This window comes from Echinops telfairi, unplaced genomic scaffold (assembly GCF_000313985.2).
Source record: "Echinops telfairi isolate 266 unplaced genomic scaffold, ASM31398v2 ScPeMD7_7469;HRSCAF=8507_1, whole genome shotgun sequence".
Lineage (NCBI taxonomy): Eukaryota > Metazoa > Chordata > Mammalia > Afrosoricida > Tenrecidae > Echinops > Echinops telfairi.
Genome location: NW_022111373.1, coordinates 70,180,257 through 70,207,117, shown reverse-complemented (window position 1 = coordinate 70,207,117; position 26,861 = coordinate 70,180,257). Strand labels below are relative to the sequence as shown.

Genomic DNA, 26,861 nt, shown 5'->3' with positions numbered 1-26,861 from the left:
AAATGCTGGACCTAGAATCTTTGTCCCAAATGTACTTGGAATACAAATTTGCATATGAAATAATTAGTTTTAATAGAAAAATTACAGCTGTACATTACTTATGGCCTATAAAAAGCTTTATTTTTAGTCAGCCTTATTGAGGTATAAACATATACACATGTAGTACAATATACTACGTATATACATGTAGTACAATTATATACAATGAAATAAAATTAGTATATTTTAAGTTGGTGGGTCAACCAATTTTGACAAATGTGCACACCACTACCACTATTATATATTTGTCTATCAACAGCCCAGATTAAGAAATGGGCCATTTCTATTTTCCCAGAAAGTTTTCTCGTACCTCTTTTCAATTGTTTTCTCTCCATCTTCACCTCCCGCTCCAAGTGACTGCTGATGTGATTTCTGTCAGTATAAATCAGCTTAGATGGTTTTAGAATTTCCTATGGATGGAATCCTTTCAGTGTGTGTGCCTTTGCAAAGAGCTCCTTTTGCTCAGTGTAGTGTCCCAGAGAGTCATGCGTATTGTGTGTGTGCCAGTGGGGTGCTTCTGGGTAATGTTTAGTATTATCAGATTGCATGAGCATGCCAGTGTTTGCCTAATCATTCACCTATTGAACATTTGGGCAATTTCGAGTTTGGGGATATTCCAGCTGCTATGAACAGTGTAGCAATTTTTTTTGGGGGGGTCATACATTTTGTATGTATGTGGTGGGGTAGAGTTCTGGTTGATAGTGATTCTGTGTACACCAGAACGAAAGCTCCTCCATTCTCCACTCTCCCATTCTCCCCCAGCCATGTCTGACAGTGGTGGTTGCCCCATTTCCTTCCTGGCTCTTGGCCTTTTCAACTGTAGACATCGTAGTAGAAGGGGGGAAGTTGTATCTCATTATGGCTCTGATTTATTTTTTATTGATGACTGAAGATGTTGAACTTTTTCTTATGTGCTCATTGACCATTTATCTTCTGTAGTCCATTAAAACAATTGGATTGTTTATCTCTTCACTAAACTGTAAAGAAGGCTGTATACATTCTGGATTATAATCTTTTGCTTATCTATATACACGCACACATGCATATGTACACCTATGTGTACATATACACACAAACATGCATATGTACACACATGTGTACACATATTGCTATATATATCATATATACTCTTGTATAAGCCGAGTTTTTCAGCACATTTTTAAATGCAGTTTTTGTGGTAAAATTAGGTGCCTCGGCTGATAATTTGGTGAACTTATACTGGAGTATATACAGTAATTCGATGCATTTGAATTGTGCTGGTGATGAATGATGAAAGTACCATGGAGTGCCAAACGGACAGACAAGTCTGTCTTGGAAAGAGGATGGCGGTGTGCTCCTTTGAGGCGAAGATAATGAGACTGCATCTCACACACTTTGGACATGTTGTCAGGAGAGACCAGCCCTGGAAAAGGACATCCGGGCTTGCTAAAGTAGAGGGTGAGTGAAAGAGAGGAAGATTCTCAAAGATTAGCTGAGACTAGGGGCTCAAACGTAATAATTGTGGGAGGGTGCAGGACTGGGCTGTGTTTTGTTCTCTTGTACAAGCGGCCGCTATGAGTCAGAGCTGCCTTGATGCCACCCAGCAACAATAAAGGAGCTCTGGTAGTGTAGTGGTTATCCGTTAAGCTGCTAACAGCAAGGTCAGCAGTTTGAAACCACCAGCCACTCCTTGGGAGAAAGATGGGGCTATTTACTCCTGTAAAGAGTTACATTATCTTGGAAACCCCCCAGGGGCAATTCTACCCTGCCCTATAGGGTTGCTATGAGCCCTCATCGACTCCATGGTAGTTCAGTTGTTTTGTTTGTCTTTAATTTTTTTCAATATGAACAGAAAGCTTTAATTTTATCTGATTTTCCAAGTTATTTATTTCTTATGCTAATGCTTTTAGTATCCTATTAAATCTTTACCTGTACCAAGATCGTAAAGACTTTCTCCTATGTTTTCTTCTGGAAGCTTGATAGTTTAATTTTTACTTTGAAGCCTGTACTTATTTTGAATTAATTGGGGCTGAGGTTTCTTTCCCTCCGTACAGATGTCCAGTTGTTTTCCACTTCTGTAAACGCCTTTCTGGTCCCACTGAATTATGCGGATGCCAAAGGCTTTGTCTTAAATTTGCTTTGAACAGTGACCTAGGTTTTTGTCTTCCTACTTTGGATATTTTAGACATTGATTTTTTTTAGGCTTTCATTTAAAATAGGTTTTTTTGTCTTACGTTATTTACCACATGTTAGAAGCAGGGGTGGGATAGAGGCTCTGGACACCTACATGCTAATGTCATCTTAACTGATGCAGTTAGAGGTGGGTGTAGCATAGGTGTCTGTGTGTGTGAAACTGAGCAAGTGGAACCATGGAACCATTTGGGAACTAATGCACAGTTAGGACATTCTGAACTCAGATTTTAGAGTTTAACAATCTTTGTTGTTCATTTTCCTTAATTAAAAACAAAAAATATCACTGCCATCCAGTTAACTCTGACTTGTGGCTTTCTGAGACCCTAAATCTTTTTTTTTTCTTTTTCTTTTCTTTTATTTATTTATTTATTTGCTTTATATGTACTTTCTTTTTTTTTTTTTCTCTCTCTTTTTTAACATTTTATTAGGGGTTCATACAACTGTTATCCCAATCCATACACACATCAATTGTGTAAAGCGCATTTGTACATCGTTTCTCAAAACATTTTCTCTCCATTTAAACCACCGACATTAGGTCCTCATTTTTCCCCTCCCTCCCCCCTCCCCCCTCCCGCATGAGCCCTTGATAGTTTATAAATGGGTATTTTGTCATATCTTGCCCTGTCCGACGTCTCCCTTCATCCACTTTTTGGTTGTCTGTCCCCCAGGGAGGAGGTCACACACAGTTTCATGTAATCGGTTCCCTCTTTCCTACCCATTCTCCCTTTACCCTCCCTGTTTTGCCACTCACACCACTGGTCCTATAGGGCTCATCCGTCCTGGATTCCCTGTATTTTCAGTTCCTATCTGTACCAGTGTACCTCCTCTGAGACCCTAAATCTTTTACAGGAGTAGAAACTTCATCTTCCTCCTGAGGAGCAGCTGATGTCTTTGAACTGTTAACCTGGTAGTTAGCAGCCTGATGTGTAACCCACTACATCACCAGGGCTCCTTTCCTTAAGCGCTGCGTAATCTTAGGATAGATAAGCATCTCTATGACTTGTGTTCTCTTATATTAGAGGACTGCTATTCAAGTGACCTTTTCATTTCGGTCTCTTAATTCTACTTACGAAGTGAAATGGCTTTCGCCCATTGCAAGACGTTTCCAGTGTCAGCAGTCGGGGTGAGGTGGTGTTTGGTGGGCGGGAGGGATGGTCGGTGTCGGCTGGAATCTCATTAACAGCCTCTCCCAGCCTTCGCCAGCTTTGCCCCGGAGTGGAGAAGGTGCTAGTAGAGAATTAATCTTGATTGCTCCTGGGATTATTCCTTATTGCTCCCATCTTTAATTCTGGGCTACCCTGTCTAATTAGGTATATTCTAAAGAGTTCTTCCTTCTCTTTCATTTCCTTGAGCATGTGCGTGGTATATCTAGCCTCATCTGGTAATAATGTTAATAATGATATTAATAGCTAACATCACCAATAGCTAACACTATCTATTAGATACTGTTCTCAGTGCTTTAGTTTTTATTTATATTGACTTCTTTAGCCATCAGAACCACCCGAATAAGTAGGAAACTATTACTGTAATATATATTTTATAGATGAAGAGATTGAAGCAGAGATTTTAAGTCATTTGCTTAAGGTTAGATAGCTAGTTGCATAGTGGGCTGCACATTTGAGCTGCGAGCCACAAGGTCACTGGTGTCAACTCACCATTTGCTGTGGGACAAGGGCGAGGATTTCTCCCCCTGTCCAGGGTGAGAGTCTCGGAAACCCACAGGGGCAGGAGTGCTACTCATTATGAGTCTGGTTTGGGATGTTATATGGCCTCCTAAAACATGTTATATGGCCGGGGTTTTGTTTTGTTTTGTCTTTAAGCTCTGCTCTAGATTTCAAATGGAGAATGTTTGAAAGAATAGCTGGTTACTATTTTGTGAACACCAAAGTCAGGTGGTATCATGGATTATGCTTTGGGCCACTAACCTCAAGGTCAGCATTTCAAAACCACCAGTCACTCCACAGGAGAAAGATGAGGCTTTCTGTTCCCGTAGCAATTTACAGTTGCGGAAACCCGCAGGGGCAGTTCCACTCCGTCTTATAGGGAGAGTTGCTGTGAGTCAGAATTGATTTGGTGTCTGTGAGTGTTATTTTGTGAATGAGTCTTTGTCATCCCTCTGGCACTAACCTTTATGGTAAACAGCACGTGTGTTAAAAACAAAGTAGTGTTGTTTGTAAAGGAATCACCTTACAAACCACAGTCCTGTGAGCCCAGTAGAATGCACAGGCCATCCCAGCGCTGGCTCCTCATCCGGGAATGCATCTTGGGAGATGAGTCTGGTTGAGTGAAACTAGAAAGGGTGTGGCGTGTAGACGGTAGGTCAAAGGACCCGGTGGATTGCGAGATTAAGAGAAAATGGAGGTTTTAAATGATAGCCACGAGAGAATTGTGTCTTCCTAGAAGATTCTCAGGGAGACAGAAGGAGAGCTGGGAGGTTAGGGCAGACATGAATCCCTTCCAGAGGCCTGGGCTTGCTGCCTCCATTCCCTCTCCCTCTCCGGCCCTCCTTTCCCCCTGGTCTCTGAAGTTTGAGCGCTCTCATCCGCGCAGTTTTCCAACCCTCATTACAGACAGAAATACTTTGCTGCCAGTTTGCTAAGACCAATGAGGAGTTTTTGATGGCGCTTTACTTAAAGCCCAAACAACGCAACAACCAGGAACAACCTCTCTAATCAAAAGCATAGAACAAGCTAGGGAAAGGTTTTGAAAGATTTGGAGTCACCAAGAGTCAGAAGCCAATCGATGGCAGCAGTCCAGACTTCCCTCCTTGGCCTTTTGAGTGGCCCAGGTCCCAGGCTGCTTGCCTCCACTTCTTCCTGGGCTTCAGGCATAAACTCTCATTCCCAGCCCTCCAGGTCTTCTCCAGCAAGCCTCTCTCCTGGAGGTTGGATCTGGACAGAGCTCCCTCTGTCCCTGTATGGTCTCTAGTTATAAATCTGCTTTTAGTTTCTGGGCCCCAGTGGCACCCTGACGGAGGTACTTAACCTTTGCTAGTGGGGAGGGGGTCTTCGTAGTCTTCAGAATCTCCAGCGTGTGCGCTGTCTGCCTTGTTGGTTTGCAGTGAGGTAGACTTGCCAGCTGATGGTCACCGTTATCCTTGGTGCACGGCTTGCCTGTGGCCACATGGCCATCGTAGTGGTTGCCATCTTCCTAGGAAACTCTCCCCCTGACTGCGTCCATTTATGTCTATGGACAGTAAGAGATTCTTTATTTTTAACCCCCATGCTTTCTAGTGCTTTTCTATGGAGTTTTTAAAAGTCAAAGTGATTTTTCTGGGGCACACGTAAATGGAAATTGTAAAGGAAGACTGGACATGGGAATGAGGGGCTCTTCTTTCTCTCTGGGGCCACCTCTGCTATCCCTTGAAGGTTTGCCTTCGTGTCATGCTCTGTAGCAGGCTGGATGGCTTCAGCTGTCCTGCCTTCCCAACTCCCTGGGTTCAAGCCCAGGGAATTGAAGAACATGAGACCTCACTTACATGAGACCTGCCAGCATTTGTTTATTTCTCTCTTTTTTAATAAACAATATTTATTTTTTTGAATAAGTAGTATAGACCAGTTGTTCAAAACTGAGCATCACTAACATTAAAGTGAAAAGTTTCCCTTTCCGCCTTGTCCCTCATTTAACCAGCTGCTTTCTCACCGATGCCTACTGCTGCTGGTTCCTTGTTTTACTTTCAAGTCATATTTGATGCATACATACGGAAGACCAACTACGTATTTTTAAAAAACACAACCGGTAGCACTCTATATGTGTTGTTCTGCGCTTTCTTAGTTTCCCTTCAAAAATAAACTTCAGAGGTCTTTCCCTAAAAAGCCAACAACCCCCCAAACCAAACCCACTGCCCTGGTGTCAGTTCTAGCTCATTGCTACCCTGAGTAGGGTTTCCAAGACGGACCAGTCATTGCAGGAGCAGTTCGCTTCATCTCTCTTCCGAGGAGCAGCTAGTGGCCTTGAACTCCTGACCTTGTGCTTAGCAGTCCAACATTTTCCTGCCTTTCCATATAGACTGTAAAACCTTTCTCGCTCACTCCCTAACCCTGATATAGCTGCAATATAAAATGTTTAATAGGTACCTATGGATTTGGATAATTTAGGTTGATTTAAATATTTTGTTGTCACATAAATGCTGCTAATGAATAGCTTTATAGATTTTTTAATTTATCAAATGTATGTATGAATATATTGTGCTCTCTTCCCACAGTGTGAAAGTGTTTTAACTCTATTTTTCCCCCCTTAAATTTGGTAGAATTTCTGTGAAAACATAGGAGGTTGTCACTTTTGCTTTTGTTTGCTTGTTTAGAGGAGTAGTGTTTTTATAATTTTTTTTAAAAGGGAAATTAGTTTCTTCAAACTACTTCTTCTAATGCAATTTTTATAAATTATCTTTTCTAGAATATATCTTATGGAGCCCTGGTGGCATAATGGTTACGCATTGGGCTGCTAGCCACAAAGTTAGCAGTTTGAAACCAACCAGCCACTCCATGGGAGAAAGATGGGTCTTTCTACTTCAATAGAGTTACCATCTCGGAGACTCACAGGGGCATTTCTACCCCATCCTATAAGTCAGCATCAACCTGGAAGGCAGTAAGCTGGAGAATATATTATGTAGGGCCAGGTTTTAAATGGACCCTGAACAAATCTATTAATTTATCCTGTTCCACTGCTTAAAATGAATCTCTCTTTTATTATTTCTCATTTTGTGTGCTTGTACACTCTCCAACTCCCTTAAGTTAGGTAAGGTTCTTGCTTGAGGGCTTTCTCCTGCTCTAGGATGTACCTCTTGAATGCATGTATTGATGCTGTTATTTTTCTGGTTTAATTTTTGAGGGAGGTTAAAGTTCTGTTTTTAGCCTCATTATGTTTTGTCAACTTTCTTTTTCTGCACTGTATTCTTTCATTTATTTCAACTTCTTGTTAATAAATGCATTTAGGGCAATACGGTTTTTCCTTTGAGCGCTGTCTCTAGCTGGGATACATAGCATCTGAACATTTGTTTGGTTACGTCTCCCACAAAGATTTGCAGCTGTGGAAACCCACAGGGATGGTTCTCTTCTGCCCTAGAGGGTCGCTGTGAGCCCTAATGAACTTGATGGCAACGCGTTTGGCTCGTTTGGTTTCACAGTCAGAGCTTTGGTGGGGCTGGCTGCTGAGCTGACTGCTGAGCAGCCGTGGACCATGCCCCATACCCACTAGAGAGCTTTGCACTTTCAGCCTTGTGGTGTCCAGGACTCCAAATGCAGCAGTGCAGGCCGGGCTGCTGTTCCGCTTCTTGCTGGAGATCTCGGCTCTGGGGGAGAGAACCGCCTTCTGAAGCACGCGGTGTGTTGGAGTTTGCAACTGCTCTTTGGAGGGTACCTTGCTGCCTCGGTGATTGTTGGCTTATACACTTCATGCCCTACTCCAATCTTTCCCCAGGGTTCTTTAATGGGCATAGTCAGAGGCTAGAACACAGCTGGGCCTTGATGCTGTATCTAAAGGGATCAATAGTAGCTCAGTATTTCAATGATCAGACTACTGGAGTGGTCTTTTTCTCAGGGCTGCTGTAATAATGACCAGCAAAACCTATGGCTGTTGTGCTTTGTATCCTGGTGCCGTTTCCTGCATACAAATCCCCATTCCCAGGCATGGACCCCAGTAAACCAGTCATCCCAAAGCCATTGCAGGTGGGCTTTAGATTGCTCTGAGGCGCCAGGTTGCAGATCTTGCCTGAGAGGAGAGGCAGTGGGGACCTGACCACTTTGGGAGGAGGTGCCTGCTGCAGCTGAGAGCATGATGCCTCTCCCCTTAGACTTTGTTTACCAACTCTGCTCCTAGGACTCCAGAGCGGGAGACGGCTGCCCTAGATCTCCATGACGTGGGTGCATTACACGCTACTGCTGCTGCTGGACCACAGCTGCTTCTGACAATGCCGAGACTGTTGTGGCTGCGCTCGGTGATATTGCCATTCATTCTGCTGCTAGGACTGCAGTAGTTAGGACACGCACACACATACGCACGCACGCACGCACGCACGCACGCACGCACGCACGCACAAGGCAGCGCCTTGCATACTGGCTTCCCACTTTTGCATCCCGGCTCCATTACTGCTCGTTAGTTGCAAAACAGAGAGCCAGGACATAATCCACCTCTGTGTGTCACATAATTTGGTGTCACCTTGAAGATATAGAAGTGTATGGGTGGAATGTAGCCTGTCAATCAGGTTGAAGTTTTGGAGGTGCCACTGAGATAAATGACTCCCTAGAGTCAGACCTCTCTCTCTCTGTCTCTGTCTCTGTCTCTGTCTGCCTTCACTGTCCTGCCATCCAGTCATTGGAGAGCTCCCAGGGCCACCTCCATTGGATTCACAGGACTTGATATATAATTACATCTTGATAGAAAGCTCTCTTTTACACATATATCAGTGTCTAAGGATTTGTTTCTCTAGTCAGCCTGGCCTAACACAGCCTCCTTTGTTGCCTGGATATGCCACAGCATGGCCTGTTTCCTTTTCAATGTGTGGAACCACTGGGTGGTCTGAGCCAAACTGCTGATGGGAATCTCTGCTGTATCTAGAGAGGAGTGTCCAGTTCTGGGTAAATGAGAAGTGCAGAGGCTCCTGGGTAAATGAGAAGTGCTGCTTAGGAACATAGCTGGGTGCTTCATATTCAGAAAATATGAAGAAGCTCTTCATATTTTAGCCACAGATACTCTGTCTCTCTTTAGCTGGTAGTCAAACTCATTTTATTTTGGAGCCAGTGATTCAGATACACCCTAAAAACAATGCACTAGTTTGGACAGTTCTCTTCTGGTTGTAAAGGTCCTCGGGCAGTTGTTTATTAAGTAAGAACAATCCTTCCATAGCAAGTGTTTGTTATCATTTTCCCATTCCCCTTCTGTTCCCATTACTTCCTCATGGCCCCCTTCTAGAGAACCTCAGTATAAGGTATAAACATTAAAAGTCATGCTGATCTCTAGTTCAGGCACTTCCTTTTAGTTTGGAATATTTCCAGGTGATCTGTCTTTATATAAGTCCCACAGTCTTATATGAAACCAGCAGTAATTGCCTATAATGAGCAGTAACAAAATCAATAATTACACATGAATTCTAATACGGAGACATTTGAACTGTGTGACATCTGACTATCTGATTCAGTTTGAATTCTATTACCTTCTATTTCCAGAGGAGAGAATTAATCACTCAGCTGGGCAGGTTGGAACTTGGTCAATATTATTTTTATCAGGATTTGCACACAGAAGAGGCCTTGTGAGTTTTCCCAGAGTAACTGATCAGCTTTTAGCAAGGGTTGTTTCATCTATGAAAATTATGGTTCCTCAGTAGGGAGGTCTGAGGGCCTGGCCCCAATCCCAACTATGTGAACAGCCACCCTTCCCCTCAGAAGAATTTACTTCAGAGGATAGCACTGAAGTTACAGCTCAGGGAGACCGACGTGTCTGATCAGAGCACATGGGAGCAACTGAAGGGGGTGGAAGAGAGAGTGGAGCACATCCTGGCCCACCAAGCCTTTAGGACGATTTCCCTGCTCAGAGCAGTCAATGCATAGAGAGGACTATATGGCCGGCCCCACTATGAGACATTATGTCCCTTGCTGACCCATAGCCCTATGGGGGACAACACTGGAGACATAATGTGGGAATTGTGCCCAATCTGACACCGTCACACTGATGTAAAACACTAAGGGCGTGCAAAACAACAGCAAGGGGAGCAGAGCAAGGAAGTCCCGAGGGAATACCAAAAACAGACTTTGGGGCCAGGGTGTGGTGCCCCATCAGAATTGACCAGAAAACATTCCTAAAGGTCAACAAACACCTTGAACTATTTACCGGCTTTTCTTTTTTTTGTCATTGCTTTTGTTGTTTTGTTTTCTTTTGTTGCTTTGTTTTGATCTGTCTTGTTTTTGTGCATATTATTATCTCTGCAGGTCTATCTAGATAAGGTAGGCAAGCTAAACAATCTGGAGCAGAAAACAAAGGGACCGATGGTTCCAGGGGGACATGGGAGAGGGGTGGGGGTGGGGAAAAGGAAGTGGTGTTAACAAACCTAAGGACAAGGGAACAACAAGTGATCCAAAATTGGTGGCGAGGAGGGTGTAAAAGGCCTGTTAGGGATTGATCAAGGGCAATGTAACCAAGAGGAATTACTGAAACCCAAATGAAGGCTGAACATGATAGTGGGACAAGAGGAACGTATATGGAAATAAAGGAAAGAACTAGGAGGCAAAGGGCATTTATAGAGGTCTAAATACAGGCATGTACACATGTAAATAGATATATACGCATGTATTTATAGTATTAAGGTAGCAGATGGACATTGGGCCTCTACTCAAATATTCCCTCAACGCAAGGGCACTTTGTTCTAATAACCTAGCATTCCATGATGCTCACCTTCCAGACAGGATCACTGAAGACAAATGGGTGCATAAGCAAATGTGGTGAAGAAAGGTGATAGTGCCCAACCATCACAAGCTATAGCATCTGGGGTCTTAAAGGCTTGAAGGTAAACAAGTGGCCATCTAGCTCAGAAGCAACAAAGTCCACATGGAAGAAGCACACCAGCCTGTGTGATCATGAGGTATCGGAGGGATCAGTTATCAGGCATCAAAGAACAAAATCATATCATTGTGAATGAGGGGGAGTGCAGATTGGGGACCCAAAACCAATTGGTAGGCAAGTGGACATCCCCTTACAGAAGGGTTTCGGGGAAGAGACGAACCAGTCAGGCTGCAGTGTAGCAACGATGAAACATACAACTTTTCCTCTAGTTCTTAAATGCTTCCTCCCCACCACTATCATGATCCCAATTCTACCGTACAAATCCGGCTACACCAGAGGGTGTACACTGGTCCAGATAGGAACTGGAAACACAAAGAGTCCAGGATGGATGATCCCTTCAGGACCAGTGGTGAGAGTGGCGATACTGGGAGGGTAGAGGGAAGGTGGGGTAGAAAGAGGGAATCAATTACAAGGGTCTACATATAACTCCCTGGCGGACGGACAACAGAAACGTGGATGAAGGAAGACATTGGACAGTGTAAGACATGACAAAATAATAATTTATAAATTATCAAGGGTCCATAGGAGGGGTTCGGGGAGGGAGGGCAAAAATGAGGAGCCGATACCAAGGACTCAAGTAGAAAGCAAATGTTTTGAGAATGATGATGGCAACAAATGTGTTTGACACAGTGGATGTATGTATAGATTGTGATAAGAGTTGTATGAGCCTGCAATAAAATGATTTAAAAAGAAAAAAGAAAAAAAATTGTGGTTCCTAACAACATCACAGCCCATAAAACAGGCAAACTCACATTTCTTTGTTCATAATTGAATCTTAGGGTAAAGTCTCTATAGATGATCTGCTTTTTGACTCTAGGAATCACTGATTTTATGTTCCAATTGGCATTAAAATATATTATTGGGTCTAAAGTTCCCTTGTTTTAGTGTGGACTTCACAGCCCTTTGAGAGAGAGTTTTTTATTACTATTTAATGTTTCAGAAACAATGTTATTTGGTGACAGGGAAACAGACTACATGAGAAGATTCTTCATTCAAATAGGGATTTTCACCCACCAAGCCTAGCGTGGCATACCCTGTGAATGCTCGAGATCCATGTCCCGGTGTTAGTTCTCGCTTCACGCACAGAGCGGACGCTGAGACCCAGGGCTCCGAGACCCAGATGCACAGCTCTGTTCAAGTTCTCTCAAAAACCCACCAAACTCACTGCCATCGAGGTGATGCCGACTCATCGCCGCCCTATAGGACAGGGTGGAACTGCCCCTGTGGCTTGTAACTCTTTACGGGAGTACAGCACCTCATCTTTCTCCCACAGAACAGCCGGTGGTTTTGAACTGCTGATCTTGCGGTTAGCCGGGCAGCACATAGCCCACTATGCCACTCCTTTCAGCCTCTGTAGAGCGTGGTAAAGGGAATAGGAATACATTGTTACCATTTTTAGATTCAATCCAGTGATCTAAGTATAGATGATTTCCTTAATTTTTTTCTTTATAAAAAGGTCTTTACTGTCCACTTCTAGGGACCCTGGTGGTGTAGTGGTTGTACATTGTTCTGCTAACTGCAAAGTCAGCAGTTGAAAACCACCAGCTGCCAAGCTGGAGAAAGACGGAGCTTTCTACTTGGGTAAATAGTTACAGTCACAGAGACCCACAGGGGCAGTTCCACCCCGTCCTGTAGACTTGCTACGAGAGGTCATCGAGTCGATGACAGTTAGTTTGGTTTGGGACCACTGCCAAGAGAACACTGAGTGTACATCGCCATGGGTAATCCCTTGGAGTCTGTGCATTATAGACAATCCTGGGCAGGTCCTCCAGACAGTGTGAGGAAATCAGTGGTCCTCGTGGTCCAGTGTCGCTACACCAGACATACCCCGAGTGAGGGGTATTGCTATAATACTCAGACGTTTATTTTTGTCACCTAAACTAAAAGGCTGGAAGTCTGAATTCAGGGCACTGGCTGTAGCTGTGGGCTTGCTTTCTGTATTGACTTTGTGAAGGTCTTTATCCCTGTTCACTTTTTACTTCTTCATTTCTGGTTTCTTCTTAATCTTGATCGGGTGTCATCAAACTTTTGAGACGGAAGGACCAATCTTGCCCCTCACAACCATTTAAAATTATTTGAGAGCCATAAACATATTTTTACAAACAAATGACGTCACCATTATTTGAATAATATCCTTTAAAAGATTTTTAGTTTCACTTCAGAGCCACATATGGCTCAAGAGCCGCAGGTGACTGGCCCCTCAGCTGGGTGGATGTGGAAGGCCATCTCTCGCTTCTTCCATCTCTGCTAGCTTCTCTCCGCCTGAGTTGCTTGTTCTCTCTGTCAAAGACTTACCCTGCACAGAGGTGGTCTCTTTAACACACCAAAGAAACCCTTTTCCCAAATAGGATTATAGCCATAGGAATAGGGGTCATGATCCCTGCCCCCCAAAAAAGCCTCCCTGCCATCGAGTGGATTCTGACTCATAATGATTCTGTAGGACAGAGTCGAACTGCTCCTGGGGGTTTCTGAGACTGCAGCTCTTTACAGGAACCGCATCTTTCTCCCTCAGCGAGGCTGCTGGTTGTGAGCTGCTGCCCTTGCAGACGGAAGCCCGGCACGTAACCCTCTACACCACCACATGTATTTCTGGGGGACACAATTCAATCCATAACATCAAGATGGACAGTTCTCTTTAAAGTAGAAGTTACTAAAACCTAATTTGACCACATTTTCTTTGGGTACATGTCACTGGGTTTCCAGTTGTACAAATAGATTTTTGTGCCAAATATCCATTGATTTGAACTTACTGTACAGGCTTTTTAAAATAAAAAATTCCAGGAACAGATAGATAGGAGATTTTATCCCTGAACCATTTGGGGGCGGGGGTGGGCAGCTTATGTAAGAATGTGTAATACAGATTGCAGAACGGTGAATTTAACATTCTTGTAATGCTTCATGAAAGCCTTGGGATAACTGACATTTTTTTTTTTAACAAATTCATTTTTATCAAATTGAATGGTTTCTAAATCCTTATCTGCTTATTAAATGAAACATTAATTAGAACAGTAATTGAGTAACCAGCCTCTGTGTTCACTCTTGGTACCTGTATAAAAACATTGGTTTTCATGTACGGCCATTCATTGCTTTTTGAATTGCCAAACATTAACTTTGCTACAGGCTTCTCAAAATCCAGGTATTAAGGGAGTCTACAGGAAGATAAAATTTGATAATTTTGTGAAAATTAAGATTTGCAATAGTTAGTCTGATAATCTCCCTCCAGTGGATTAGGATGTGACAATATTTCAGCATCATAGATGGGAGGAAATCCCCCTTCTTAGATTTCTTCCTGAAGCAGCTTATGCCTGCACTTTCTTGCAGTAGAGCAAATGAAGCCTTTCGAACAAGGTACACTGGCTTCAAATATATACCAACCCATTATCTCTTTGTGACATTATCTATAGTACACATCTCTCAAAGCTCAATTAAAAAAATTATGAAGTGGGGATAATAACCCTCAAGGGGATTGGGTAGTGCCACAGAAATAGAACCGATAAAGGTCCCTGCCCTCGTGGATCTTAGATACAGTCTAGTGTCACCTAACATCTCAGTAACACTGTGAAATAGGATGTTCTGGGATTTAGACATTGTGTGAGCCCTGCGTCCTAACCTGTCTGGCTTTGTCTTTAAGCTTCTCCGATTAGCTGTGTGCCTTAGCAGCGACTGTCAATGTGCTAAGAGGGATTCTTTTTTTGTGTCAATCCAGGTCATTAGCAGTGTCTCCATTTCTGATACAAGCCCCTCCTGCATCTTCATTAGCTGTGTAGCTTTCAGGGGAGAGCTGATCCTTTAACAGCTTGGAAAATTATTAGTTTGTTTTGTTGTTGAGAATTGTCATGATTGTTGAGTAGCCTTCACTGGTTTTCCACCTTCATGTTGTTTAATGACCTTGTGTTTCATTTCCCAATTGATGTTTCGCCTTCGAGTCTTGCTGCTGCTATTTCTTGCACCAGTTTTGCTGTGTTTGGGTGCACTTCACCATAATGTTGTTGAAAGAAAATTGGAGCACTTATGCTACAGCCCCCAAGAGATGTCTGATATGTGAGATTCAGTGCAGTGCTTATGAGTCAAAGCATGTCCTGTACTACAGTAAACCTTTTAGCTTGTAAGTACAATACATACGAAGCCAGTCCAACAAAAGAAAACAAAAACCAAACTCACTGCCGCTGAGTTACTGCCTACTCATATCGACGCTATAGGACAGCTTAGAACTGCCCTGTGGGTTTCTGAGACGCTAACTCTTTATGGAAGTAGAAAGCCTTATCTTTCTCTCAAGGAGTGACGGGTGGTTTTGAGCTGCTGACCTTACATTTAGCAGCCCAACCACTATGCTCCCAGGGCTCCTTGAAGACTGTAATAGAGGTGTTTATTAGGACCATCAAGACCTAAGTGCGTACTGTAGGCGGTGTACTGGCTGCACAGTCACTTTGCGTGTAAGAGACACGAGACACATATTTTGTGTGCAGAAAGCTGTGGCATTTGTTACCTCCCCTCTCCCATAGTGATTTCTAAATTCTTTTGGAATCTTCTGAGGATGCTGGTGGCATTACCAGGTAAGTATTGGGCTGTGAACCGCAAGGTGGAGCGTTTAAACCTACCAGCAGCTGCGAGGGGCAAAGATGAGGCTTTCTGCTTCCATAAAGATTTATAGCCTCGGGAACTCTCTATAGGGCTGTGAGTGGGAATTGACAACACCCGTGGGTCTGATGTTTTGGTTTATTATAGCCTCGTAGGACATGTAAGTGGCTGGATGTTGCCTGAGCAGGCAGTATACAGCACAGGGCTCTTATTGAGGAAAGCTGTCTTACACAGGGTGATCAGGGCATCTCTCAAAAGTGACCTTTGATCAAATATACCCTGACTTGAGCCAGGTGCAGCTTAGTCCTCTAAGTGGTATCGTTACTTCTGCTTCTGAATCTTTAAAGAGGTCTTGTGCAACAGATCTGCCCATCATTTGATTTCTTGACTGCTGTTTCCATGGGTAAATTTATACATGTATTAAAGGGACAAAAACATTAATAAAAGAGCATTCTTCTAAGGGGAAATTATTTTATTTGCCCAGAGGCAATGTTGGGAATGGACTTAGCAAAAAGTTAACCAGGCAGATGCCTCTTCCAAGAAAGAATTACTCTATTGTCCATTCCATTGATAGAGTAAACAAATAATCTAATTAAATTTAAATGATACTTTATTGAATTTTTTCAATTTCACAGCTTGTTAAAAGTCTTGAAACCATGTGAGATGACATGAAAGTCGCAGAGGTAGTCCACAGTGCTTTCATATGCCCTGCCCAGATTCCTCAATTGCTGATTCTGCCTCCATATTTATTAATGAGTAATTTCCCATAATCATCTTCTCGGAAGATTATTTATAAAGTACTAAGTGATGTTGACCACCACTTGTCTCTCAGTTTGTTGGACAGTGTTGCTTGTCTACAGTGTCTCACATGTCAGCAGGGACCCCCACGGTGGCAGGTTTCAGTGGTGCTTCCAGACTGAAGCAGACGAGGAATAAAGACCTGGTGATCTACTCTGGGAAAACAAAACCCAAACCAGAAAGCCAGTGAAAATTTTATGGATAACTGTGGAACCTTGTCTGATCGCATGCTGGAAGATGAGCCCCTCCGGTTAGAGAGCATTCCAAATCAAACAGCCATGGTTTCGAGATTGGCGCAGAACCAGCCCATGTGTTGTTCTGTCGTACATGGGGACACTAGGAATCAGAGAAGATTTGACAACATTTGTTCACACGTCATATAGAAAACTGATAGAAAAAATGGAATTCATTATATTTTATGAAATCTCTTCCTATTTTGAGAGAGAATATAGAGTCTGTGTGTTTTTGGGATGTCAAAGTAAAGCTTGAAATGCCAAGTATAGATACTTACCTTTGGAATTCTCATTTTCCTCTTTCAGTGTACGGGATGACAGAATCCGAGTTGAAAGGATGGATGCCATCCATTTTGAATACAGCCACGCCTTCCAGGTGGTCACAGATTTTTATGCAAAAGATGCAGTTGACACCAAAGGTAAATATTTTCTGTACATTTCCCCATGCCTTCAAATTGGATTGAGTTAGATTTGGCTAAAGGTATGCTTTTGACTTTCAATCTAAGAAAAACCTGGTGCTTAGCTCGTTAGTAGAGATCATTGGTTCAGAAGATTTAAATTTCACGAAGGGGATATAAATTTGATTTCTGGCCAGAGCGCCTCATGTGCAGGTATCATTTCTCAATGGAGGGCTGTATGTTGCTTTGATACTGAGCAGGTGTCTGTGGAGCTTTGAGAATAAGATAGACTGCATTGCTTCTTGGTCTTTTGGCTGTGGTCGAGTATAGTATAAGATAGATGGGAAGAAAGGCTTGGAGGTCTCGTTTTGAATAGCAGTCAGTGGAAACCCCTTACACCAGAAGAGTAGAATTCATAACCCACTTGATGTAGGACCAGTTAGCGTTTTGTGTGGGTGTGTTAGTCCGGGTAGACTAGAGAAACAAATCCGTAGAAACTCTTATATGTATAAGACAGAGTTTTATATAAAGGGTAATTTTACATTAAGAAAGCATCCCAACCCAGTCCAGTCCAAGCCCATAAGTTCGATATTAGCCCATATGTCCAATACTGGCCTATAAAGTCCTCTTCAGACTCATGAAACACATGCAGTGACGTTGAATGCAGGATGATCACAGGCCAGTGGGTAGGAAGTCTTTGGGTCTAGTGGCGGTATAAGCATCTCAGTGCTGCCAGGGTTCTCCACGTAGCTTCTCCGCACCCAGAGCTGCATCAGGGTAGGACCATGAGGCTTCGCCTCAGGGATATCTCGCAGGAAGTCAGCCTTGTCAGTAGAGAGTCTCCCAGGGAGTGAGTAGAGAGAGAGAGAGAGGTGTTTCCTGCCTCCAAGGAGGAAATACCAAATTTCCCAGAATTCTCAGGAGAAGGCCATGCACACACAGAGACCTCATTGGCTATGATCTGATTGACAGACTAGACTCCACCCCTTTACTTTTAATCCTCTCAAGTCCCAAATTGACACCAGATTATGTAACTACCCCAGTGGGCTACATGGCAGCTAACAATCACAAGTCATTACTAATAAGTAACCAAAGAAGAGCTCTCTGTTCTTCCGTTCATCAGTCACATTACTGAAACATCTTCCTTTGTAAAGGTGATATTTTAGCAACTTGTTGGCATTGGCATCCAGTGGAATGTAAGGAAGAGCCGGTTACTCACCGACCTTCCCTTTTCCTTCTCTTCTTTTCTTCATAATTTTAGAGAATGCTTGAACAAATGATCTGTTGACGGCTAGCATTTTGAAAGGTTGCTTGCCAGGATTAAAATATTAGTGTCATGGTTTAATGAAGAAGCCATTATTTGTCTAGCTCATACTCCCACCAGCATGCATCAGTGTTTGACCTGGCCCATGACCCTCATTCCTGCTAGCCCGGCTAATGTGAAGACAACAAAAGGAGTACAGTAGTACACAGTGTGTTTGAAGGTGATAAATGCTCTGAAGGAAACAAGGCAGGGAAATAGGGTGATGAAGAAAGGCCTCCCTGCGAACTGTCCCCGAACAAAGATTTTAAGGGGGGAAAAACACATAGCTGCATGGAGAAACAGTGTTTCAGGCAGAGGGGAGTGTAAGTGCTGGATTTCAGAGTGTGCCTGGCATGTTCGAGGAACAAGGAGGAGGTTGTGTGCTGGAGCCAGGTGACTAAGGAGGAGAGTGTTGGGAGGACAGATGAAGAGGAGATGGGCAGCAGACTATATGGAGTCTTAGGGTTCACTGTAAGGACTTCAGCTTCTACTCTCAGTGAACTGGGATTTTGAAAAATTTTGAGAGGGCGACATGATCTGATGTACATTTCTTTTTTTTTTTTTAAACATTTTATTAGGGGCTCATACAACTGTTATCGCAATCCATATGCACATCAATTGTGTAAAGCACATTTGTACATCATTCTCAAAACATTTTCTCTCCACTTAAACCCCCGACATTAGGTCCTCATTTTTCCCCTCCCTCCCCGCTCCCCCCTCCCGCATGAGCCCTTGATAGTTTATAAATGGGTATTTTGTCATATCTTGCCCTGCCCGACGTCTCCCTTCACCCACTTTTCGGTTGTCTGTCCCCCAGGGAGGAGGTCACACACAGTTCCTTGTAATCGGTTCCCTCTTTCCTACCCATTCTCCCTTTACCCTCCCTGTTTCGCCACTCACACCACTGGTCCTGTAGGGCTCATCCGCCCTGGATTCCCTGTATTTTCAGTTCCTATCTGTACCAGTGTACTGATGTACATTTCTTAAGGATCCTTATGCTTGCTCTGGTCAGAGTATTTTGTCAGGGGTTAAGGATGAACGAGGGAGAAAAGATGGAAAGCTATTCATTTTCTAAATTAGAATAACTGTTAAATACATTTTCTTCAATTTCAAATTTGTTTTAATGATGAGGAATAATTTTAATGATGGTTTGCGCCTTTTTTCAGGGTCTCAATTTTTTTCTGGCATCATGAATCTGGAAAAGCCGGTGATTGGCTCTTTGGCTGCCATAATCAGATACCTCAAAGAATTTAACTTAGAAAAAATGCTCTCCAAGCCCAAGTAAGTCAGTTCTCAAAAAAATTAATATAAATGAATGAATGAATGAGTTACGTAAGAAGACTTCTTAAATTGAGTTTGGAAACTACTGTAACTCAGAAAAGTTTACCTGCTGTTGATGGAACACTCATTTGGGGGCATGAACAAAGTATTTGGTAGTGTTCCTAAAGGATTTTAAAAGCATCGATTAATTCAATAATATTGATAAACTCTTCAGAATCTTGTCAAGTACATTGTATTAATGGTAGCTATTTGGTGTGTTATATCTTTGACTACAGTTCTGTGCTTTTTACTAACTGTATAAAGAAGTAGTTTAAAATCATTTGTGGAATTTTGTCACCTTATTTTTGGTTTCACTTCTTGTATGATAGAACCGGAAGCTGGAGTTAAGGGGTTAGTGGCTAAAAACACAGGTTATTAAAACACAGGTTTTGAAAGTATTTAGCTTTGTAGATATTCTAAGGTTTACAGTAGACATTATGAAAAAAATACTGGTTTACTATCAAGCAGAATAATTTTTAAAAGGAAGTGGATATTTTTCTTGCTTTTAAAATTTTTACCTTCTTAGCCCCTTTCCTTGACTTGTTGACTCTGTCCTGAGTCTAGGGTGCCCTGGGGCCAGAATGGGTAAGCGATTGGCTGCTCACCAAAAGGTTGGTGGTTCACACCCTCCCAGCAGTCCCTTGGGAGAAAGACCTGGTTATCTGCTTCCATAAAGTTTGCAGCCAAGAAAACCATGGACTAGTTCTCTTTTCTCAAATAGGGTCGCTGTGAGTTTGAGTTTACTCACTATCACCCAAGAACACCGGCTACCTATTGGTTCTGCATAGTAAGCTACTTCCCATTTTACATAAGTGAGTGGGCAGACAGGAGCTGGTTCAGTGAAATGGCAGAATATGAACTGGGGAGCAGAGATGTTGCCAGAGCTAGGTTGTTGAGGAGAAACAAAAGGCAGGCAAGCACGAGGGATCTTTTTAATAAGTCATTTGAAAACCTTTTTATTGTAAGCGACAGTGCAAATTCGTTTTCCATTCAACAACTCATGCACATTTTGTTTTACGACCTCCCTGGCATGGAACAGCGCTTCTTCCTCTGCTGTGTTTCCTGTTTCTTTGACCCTTTTTCTTGCCCCTTTTTCCTTTCTGAGCCCTGTCCGGGGTCAGATGCTCTGCTTTAGCTCTCACGTGGTTGGTTGCTCTAAAGGCACGCCCACCGTCCTGAAATTATTATTCATGTGGCTGAGTGATGATCCCTGCGGAGGATTTCCATTCCAGATCTGAGGGGTGTCTGAGGCCATAGCCTCAGGGGTTCTGCCAATCTTAACCTACTGTACCTACTGTTTTTCATTATGATTTTTAGTTTTGTTCCATATGTGTCTCATAGTCTATCGAGGACCTTCTATTGTAACCCCAATCAGAGTGGTTGGTAGTGGCAGCTGGGCACCATCTAGTGCTTCTGGTTTTAGGGTAGTAGAGGCTGAGGTTCCTGGGGGCTACTAATCCTTATCTATTTTAATATGTCGGAGCAATTTAATTTAAAACATTGAGGCCTGGCCTTATATCTCATTGAATTGTACCTTTAGCTCCAATAACAGGAGCCTTACTATAGACATGGGTCTGTATTATAGGTTCTCAAGCTTATTTGGCCTACCACCCCCTTTTCAGAAGAAAAATTACATAGCACCCCCTGACAATTACTTTTTTTTGAACTATAGCCCATAACCTAGCATATAGTATAGATGTTTGCTTTGGCAGCTCCCCTTTGTCCTTCCAATGTCCCCTGAAGGGGCTTTATTGTCTGTTTTGGGAAACACTGGTCTGTATGTTTGATTGTGTTGGATCCTCACAAGGAGGAGAAAACCAGCTACCCAACCAGTTGATTGTTTATCACTTGGACCCGCTAACTCTGATGTGGAGTTCATGAATAATAGCTGGCTTGTGAAGATTTGTATTTTCTGCCTGCTCCTACCCCATCAGCAAAAGAAGTACTGATATTTAAATAAGCAACAAGCTCCCCCCCCCAACCCTTAAATGAGATTCTGATGTGTTTAGATGAATTTGGGCCTCAAAAGATGATTGTCTTTCTCTTACTAACTCAAAGTAAAACTAATACTCAACAGAAAAACATACATGTATATATGTTGACAAGTTTATAAATATTTATGTATATGCACATATGCATATACAAGTGCATATATGCGCATATACATATATGGGATCACTGAACTGACGCTTCTAGTGCCTGTTTTAGGTACCATTGAGTCAGTTCCAGCTCCGCGACCCTGTGTACAACAGGACAACGCACTGCCAGGTCCTCACCCTCCTCCTCTGTCCCCTTGAGTGGATTGTTAGTCTCTGTGTCCATCTTCTCATCAAGGCCCGTCCTCTTCTTCAAACGCATCCATTCTTCTTCCTTCTTCCTTCTTCGTTGTTCAACTTTCACATGCTCACGAGCCAATGGAAAACACCATGGCTTGGGTCAGACACACGTAAGTCCTTTCTACCACTTCAAAGAGGCCTATGCAACAGATTTTGTACCAATTGAATATGTCATTTAATTTCTTGACTTGTTGCTTCCTTGAAGGTTAATTGTGGATCCAAGTAAAATGAGATCCTTGACAGCTTCAGTATTTTCTCTTTATTATGATGTGTGTCTATGAGTCTAATTGTGAGTATTTTTATTTTCTTTACATTTAGTTATAATCCATAATGAAGACCTGTAGTCTTTGAGCTTCATCAATGTTGGTACCTTAGTATGTTTCTAGTGTATAATGCCATTCCAAAGAGCTTCAGCCCTAATGTGTGGCCCCCGTGTTTTATATATTTTAAGTGTTCAACATATGCCCAGCACCTAGTTGGCAGTGGGTAAATGTGGAAAGTTATGGATAAATGAACACCAAAAAAAAAAGAAGAGGAATTTTTTATCCTGTGAAGTAGACTTGATTTTTTTTTAAGGTGGTCAAAATATCTTTGTGAGACAAGGTCATGAATATAGATAGTGATCTAACTGGTACCATCACCTTGCTTAAAAATGAAATGTGAATGATAATGCATGTACTGCTGTTGTACAAACAGACCCTTAAGATGAATCTGAAGTTTAATTTCACCCTCCTCCCTCGATTTAGATGAAGACTGAATGTTTTCCTCTGAAGATTAGGAGCAAGAGAAGAAGGTCTTTCCTGGCCATTTCTACTCGGTTTTGTACTGAGAGCTCTACCATGAGCAATTAGGCAAGAACATGAAATAAAAGGCATTCAGATCAGAAAGGAAGAAGTAAAACTGTCTCTAGTCACAGATGACCTGATGTTGTGTAAGAGTCAAATGTCACCCGCAACGATTGTAAGAAAGAAAGGAGGGAGCACGATAGCATCCCTGTAGACACGTGCATGCCAGAACGGCATGCCCGCAAATGAATAACAACCGTGATTATTTCAAAAGGAGCAAAAAGATACTAAGAACTTTATACTAGATGTGAAAATCACAAAACAAATCAAAACAAAATCCATTGCATCACGTTGATTTGGACCTGTAGTGACCCGATATAAGGTTCCCGAGGCTATAAATCTTTATGGGAGCCTCCTCTTTCTTCCAAGGAGCGACTGGTAGGTTTGAACTAGTGACCTTTCATTGACCAGTCCAGTGTTGACTCAGGCTTGCCACCAGGGCTTACTAGCTGTGAAAGAACAACATAAAAATGGGATGTAGGAAACCTCTGAAATGAGGTGATTGCATTTAACAATGAAAGAAAAGATAATTTTAGGAATGAAGAGCAAACCAGGAGGAATCCACAAGTCAATAAACGTGACACCTGATGCTGCAAGGAGATGGCCTTTTCAATGCAGAAAAGAATTAGCATAGTAGGCCCCAGACTGAGTTCTCTTGCCTGTCACCTGGAAATTTAGATTTGGGGATCACCATTATGTCATAGGATGATTCTGTATGTCAATTTTTAAAATTTGTTTAAACAGCATGGTTTATTCTCAATACCTACTTTCTTCCAGGAGCTAGAATTTTGGCACATACCTTGCTACCAGCACCATAAAGCCCTGGGCACAACATCTCTAATATGCTTTCCTGGTGGGTGATAGTTCACACATGTGGCCACAGCTTGTTGCTAGGATTGGAATCTTGCAGCTCGCTTTCTTTGGACCGTGCCACATGGGTCTTCACTCTCTTTTCTGATTTTGTTCGGTGTCTTTTCCTGGCCGTCAATGATAGCTGGGAGTCAGACGAATGGAGGACATGTAGAATGCTGCTGCTTGGGTTCCAGGTCACGCGCGTCCTGGTTTCTTCCAAACAAAGTGTTGCAGCATTTCTCAGCCGTCAGGGTGGAGTACTCTTGTCTTACTCTTGTTAAGGTGCCTTCAGCAAAGGTCCAATCAAAACAGTGACTTCTGAGGGGATCTGTTGGGCCAGGTCCATGCAAAGCAGGGAGGTCAGCTTAGGAGTTATATTGACTTTTTTTTTTATCGCAAAGGGACCATCATTACACATTTTCTTGATTGACACCAACCAATCGTTGGGGCGTACTAGGAAGAACTGTTAAGAACATTGAGAACTGCATTGGTGACGGAAAGGCCGGGAGTGCTGTGCTGAGGACATTTTTTCCATCGACAACCGTGTACCTGCTCCGTCTTCTAAGGGGAGCAAGGGTTCCTTAGGAGAATTTCCCTGACAAACCATCCTCCATCCATCCTGTAACCCTGGACTGGCTCCATCAGATTCCTTTTTGTCCTCTGAACTCAAAGGACATTGAAAAGGAGCATGGTTTACATCCTTGGAGGCTGCCTAACATGCCATTTTGATGTGGTGTAAACCAAAGAGCAGAGATCTCTTCAGGGAAGAAGAGGTGGAGAGATGGAAACAGTGCCTTCAGAAGGATGCAGACCCAGAGGGAGGAGATGCTGAGAAACAATAGCTTTCCACTTAGATATTTTTGTTTATTAAAAAGGCCTAGGGTTTTGTAGTCCTGCTTATTGATGACCCTTGTGTGTGAGTCCTGTGAGCTCTAGCAAGCCATTGAGCTTATGAATGGTCTTGGGGGTCCTTGGCACTATTATTTCCCTCTTTAATAATCTTGGCAGCACTTAGGAATGCAAAGAAAGAAGTGTCTTTCAGAGGTATCTTTTGGATGTTTTTACAGCTCTCTGAAAATTCAGAATGTGTCTGGCATGCAGACATAGTCCTTTTTAAAAACTAAATCAACTAAAAGTGAATTTGCAACAAAACTGAAGTTTTGCATAGTATTGTACACTGTAATTCATTAATAACACTAACCTTCAGAAAGTTGGACTCAGGCTGAGGGTCTGAGCTCTGAAAACTGTTTAGGGAAACTTTTCACCTATAGATTGCTTGGTTAGTGTGGTAGATTTTTTGTGTATATTTCAATTTTAGAATAACATTATTGGTATTTAAATAGAATCTTTGTCATGGGTTGACCTTTCAGATAAGGTCTGCAATATGTACTGCCTTCGTCTAAATCAGGATGATTGATTTTCTTTCTTTTTAAAAGTAGAATGAGAATGAAAGAAAATCTTAAATTTCTCTGACAAGCTTTCAGCAAGGCCATTTTCCTCCGGTTATAAAGCTTGAGGATAAAAGTTTTTCTTTGTATTTTCAGTGTCTGAAATATTAATGAAATATTTTCTCTCGACTCTTAGAAGATTTCTGTCTAGGTCTTGCAGCTTGTATTCTAGCCAGTCATTGTTTACGAGCTTCATTTAAAAGCACAGAAAATTTGACTTCTTCCCCCAGGGTAAATGATATAGAATTGCCTGAGTATTTCAGGTCAGTGAACATACGCTATTTAATACCCAGGGATGCTGGCAGATGCAACCGTTACTTCAGAAATGTATATAATTCCTAATGTAAACAGGCCCTAAAAGTAGAAAATGTCTCTGGACTTGGAAGGAAGCCTCCAGCCTACTATATCAACACCAAACATCCTGTGAGCAATGCGAAGGCATGTTGAGCCCTTCTGGTAGTGTGTCCTGGGCATCAATCCACTTTTAGAGTGCCCGGCGCTTGATTCATCTTTATTAAACCTGGGCAGATATTCGCTTAACGAATCCTCTAATTTGAGGTTTACGTAACCTATTCAGTAAAAACAAAACAAACCAAAAAACCCTACACTACATTATGGATACTGCTAATTAAGAAAAGAACTTGCACATTTTCTCTGTAAAGATCTGGTGTTGGGAGCTAATTTTAAGTAACTAGACATTTGCAGTTATCACATTCATTTTGGCAAGGAATGGAAGTTGCGAGGGACTATAGGTGAGAGTCCTAGGTCTTTCCCTTCACGTCTTCTCTGCAGTACTAAACCATGTGCCCTAGGCACCCTTTAAGGGTCAGGCTAATTACGTATATAAGTATCACCTAAGCACTCATCGTTGTTCCGGTTAGGTGCCGTGGAGTCGGTACAACAGAAAGAGACACTATTCGGTCCTGCACCATCCTCACAGTTGTGCTTATTTTGAGCCCATTTGCAGATACTCTGTCAGTCGATCTCATCGAAGGCCTTCCTCTTTGTTGCTGCCCCTTCTCTTGACCAAGCATGGTGCCTGGTCTCTCCTGATAGCATATCCAAACCGCTCCTAGAGTGTACATTAAGCTTAGCTATCCAGGGACATGGGTAGCAATAGTCTCATGTCTCAACACATGGAACATTGATTAGACATTGATCCCAAGTCCTGTTACAGATTCTATTCGGTCCCTCCAAAATAAGGTGCTGGTGCCCAGATCCATTTAGGAACAGGGGTTTTTGTTATGTTAATGAAGCCATAGGGTGTGAGGTGTGATGATCGACATAGCTGTAGACATAGATACAAGTAAGGACAAATCAAAGCAAACTCTCTGCTGTCGAGTTGATTCTGACTCACAGTGACCCTGTAGGGCACGGTGGCACTGCCTCTGTGGTATCTGAGACTAACTCTCTGCAGAAGTAGAAAGCCTTGTCTTTCTCCCGTGGAGCAGCTGCGGTTAGCAGTCCAGTGTGTAACCACTACACAGGGGCGAAGCAGATGGCCCAGAGGGATCTCAAAGAATGCCAAGAAGAACCTACAGAAGCTGAGACAGGGTTTTCCCTAAAGTGGAGAAAGAGCCAATGTCCTCATTTGGAGATCCAGCCAAATGGCTAAGCCCTGGAGTATTTCACTGAAAGTGGCTGTTCGAACCCCTTCAGCGGCACCCTGGAAGTAAGACCTGTCAATCTACTTCTGAAAAGCCAGAGCCATGAAAATCGTGTGGAGTGCCGCAGTTCCACTCTGCACCCTGGGGTACCAGATGCGTGCCAACCAGCAACTACCACAGAACCAAGAAAAAGTAAGTTTCTGGTCTTTAAAACTGCCCTCTTGTGGTCCTGCTATTATTACAGGAGCATCAGGAAACTAAGACACACTGCACACCTCTTTTTAGTGTGTCTAAATCATTGAATCGGATGATAGATGAATTGTTTGTCAGTACAACTCAAAATTCACACACACCCCACAGAAATAACTGAAAAAAGAAA

The 26,861-nt window shown here is 42.7% G+C and overlaps 1 protein-coding gene across 1 annotated transcript in view; it reads left to right on the top strand.

Moving 5' to 3' along the window:
- MSH3 (mutS homolog 3) overlaps positions 1–26,861 on the top strand; it is a 198,399-nt gene that overhangs the window by 59,384 nt on the left and 112,154 nt on the right. Inside the window, 2 exon segments of the mRNA XM_045285208.1 lie at positions 16,680–16,792; positions 19,241–19,355. Coding sequence (XP_045141143.1) covers positions 16,680–16,792; positions 19,241–19,355 — 228 coding nt within the window.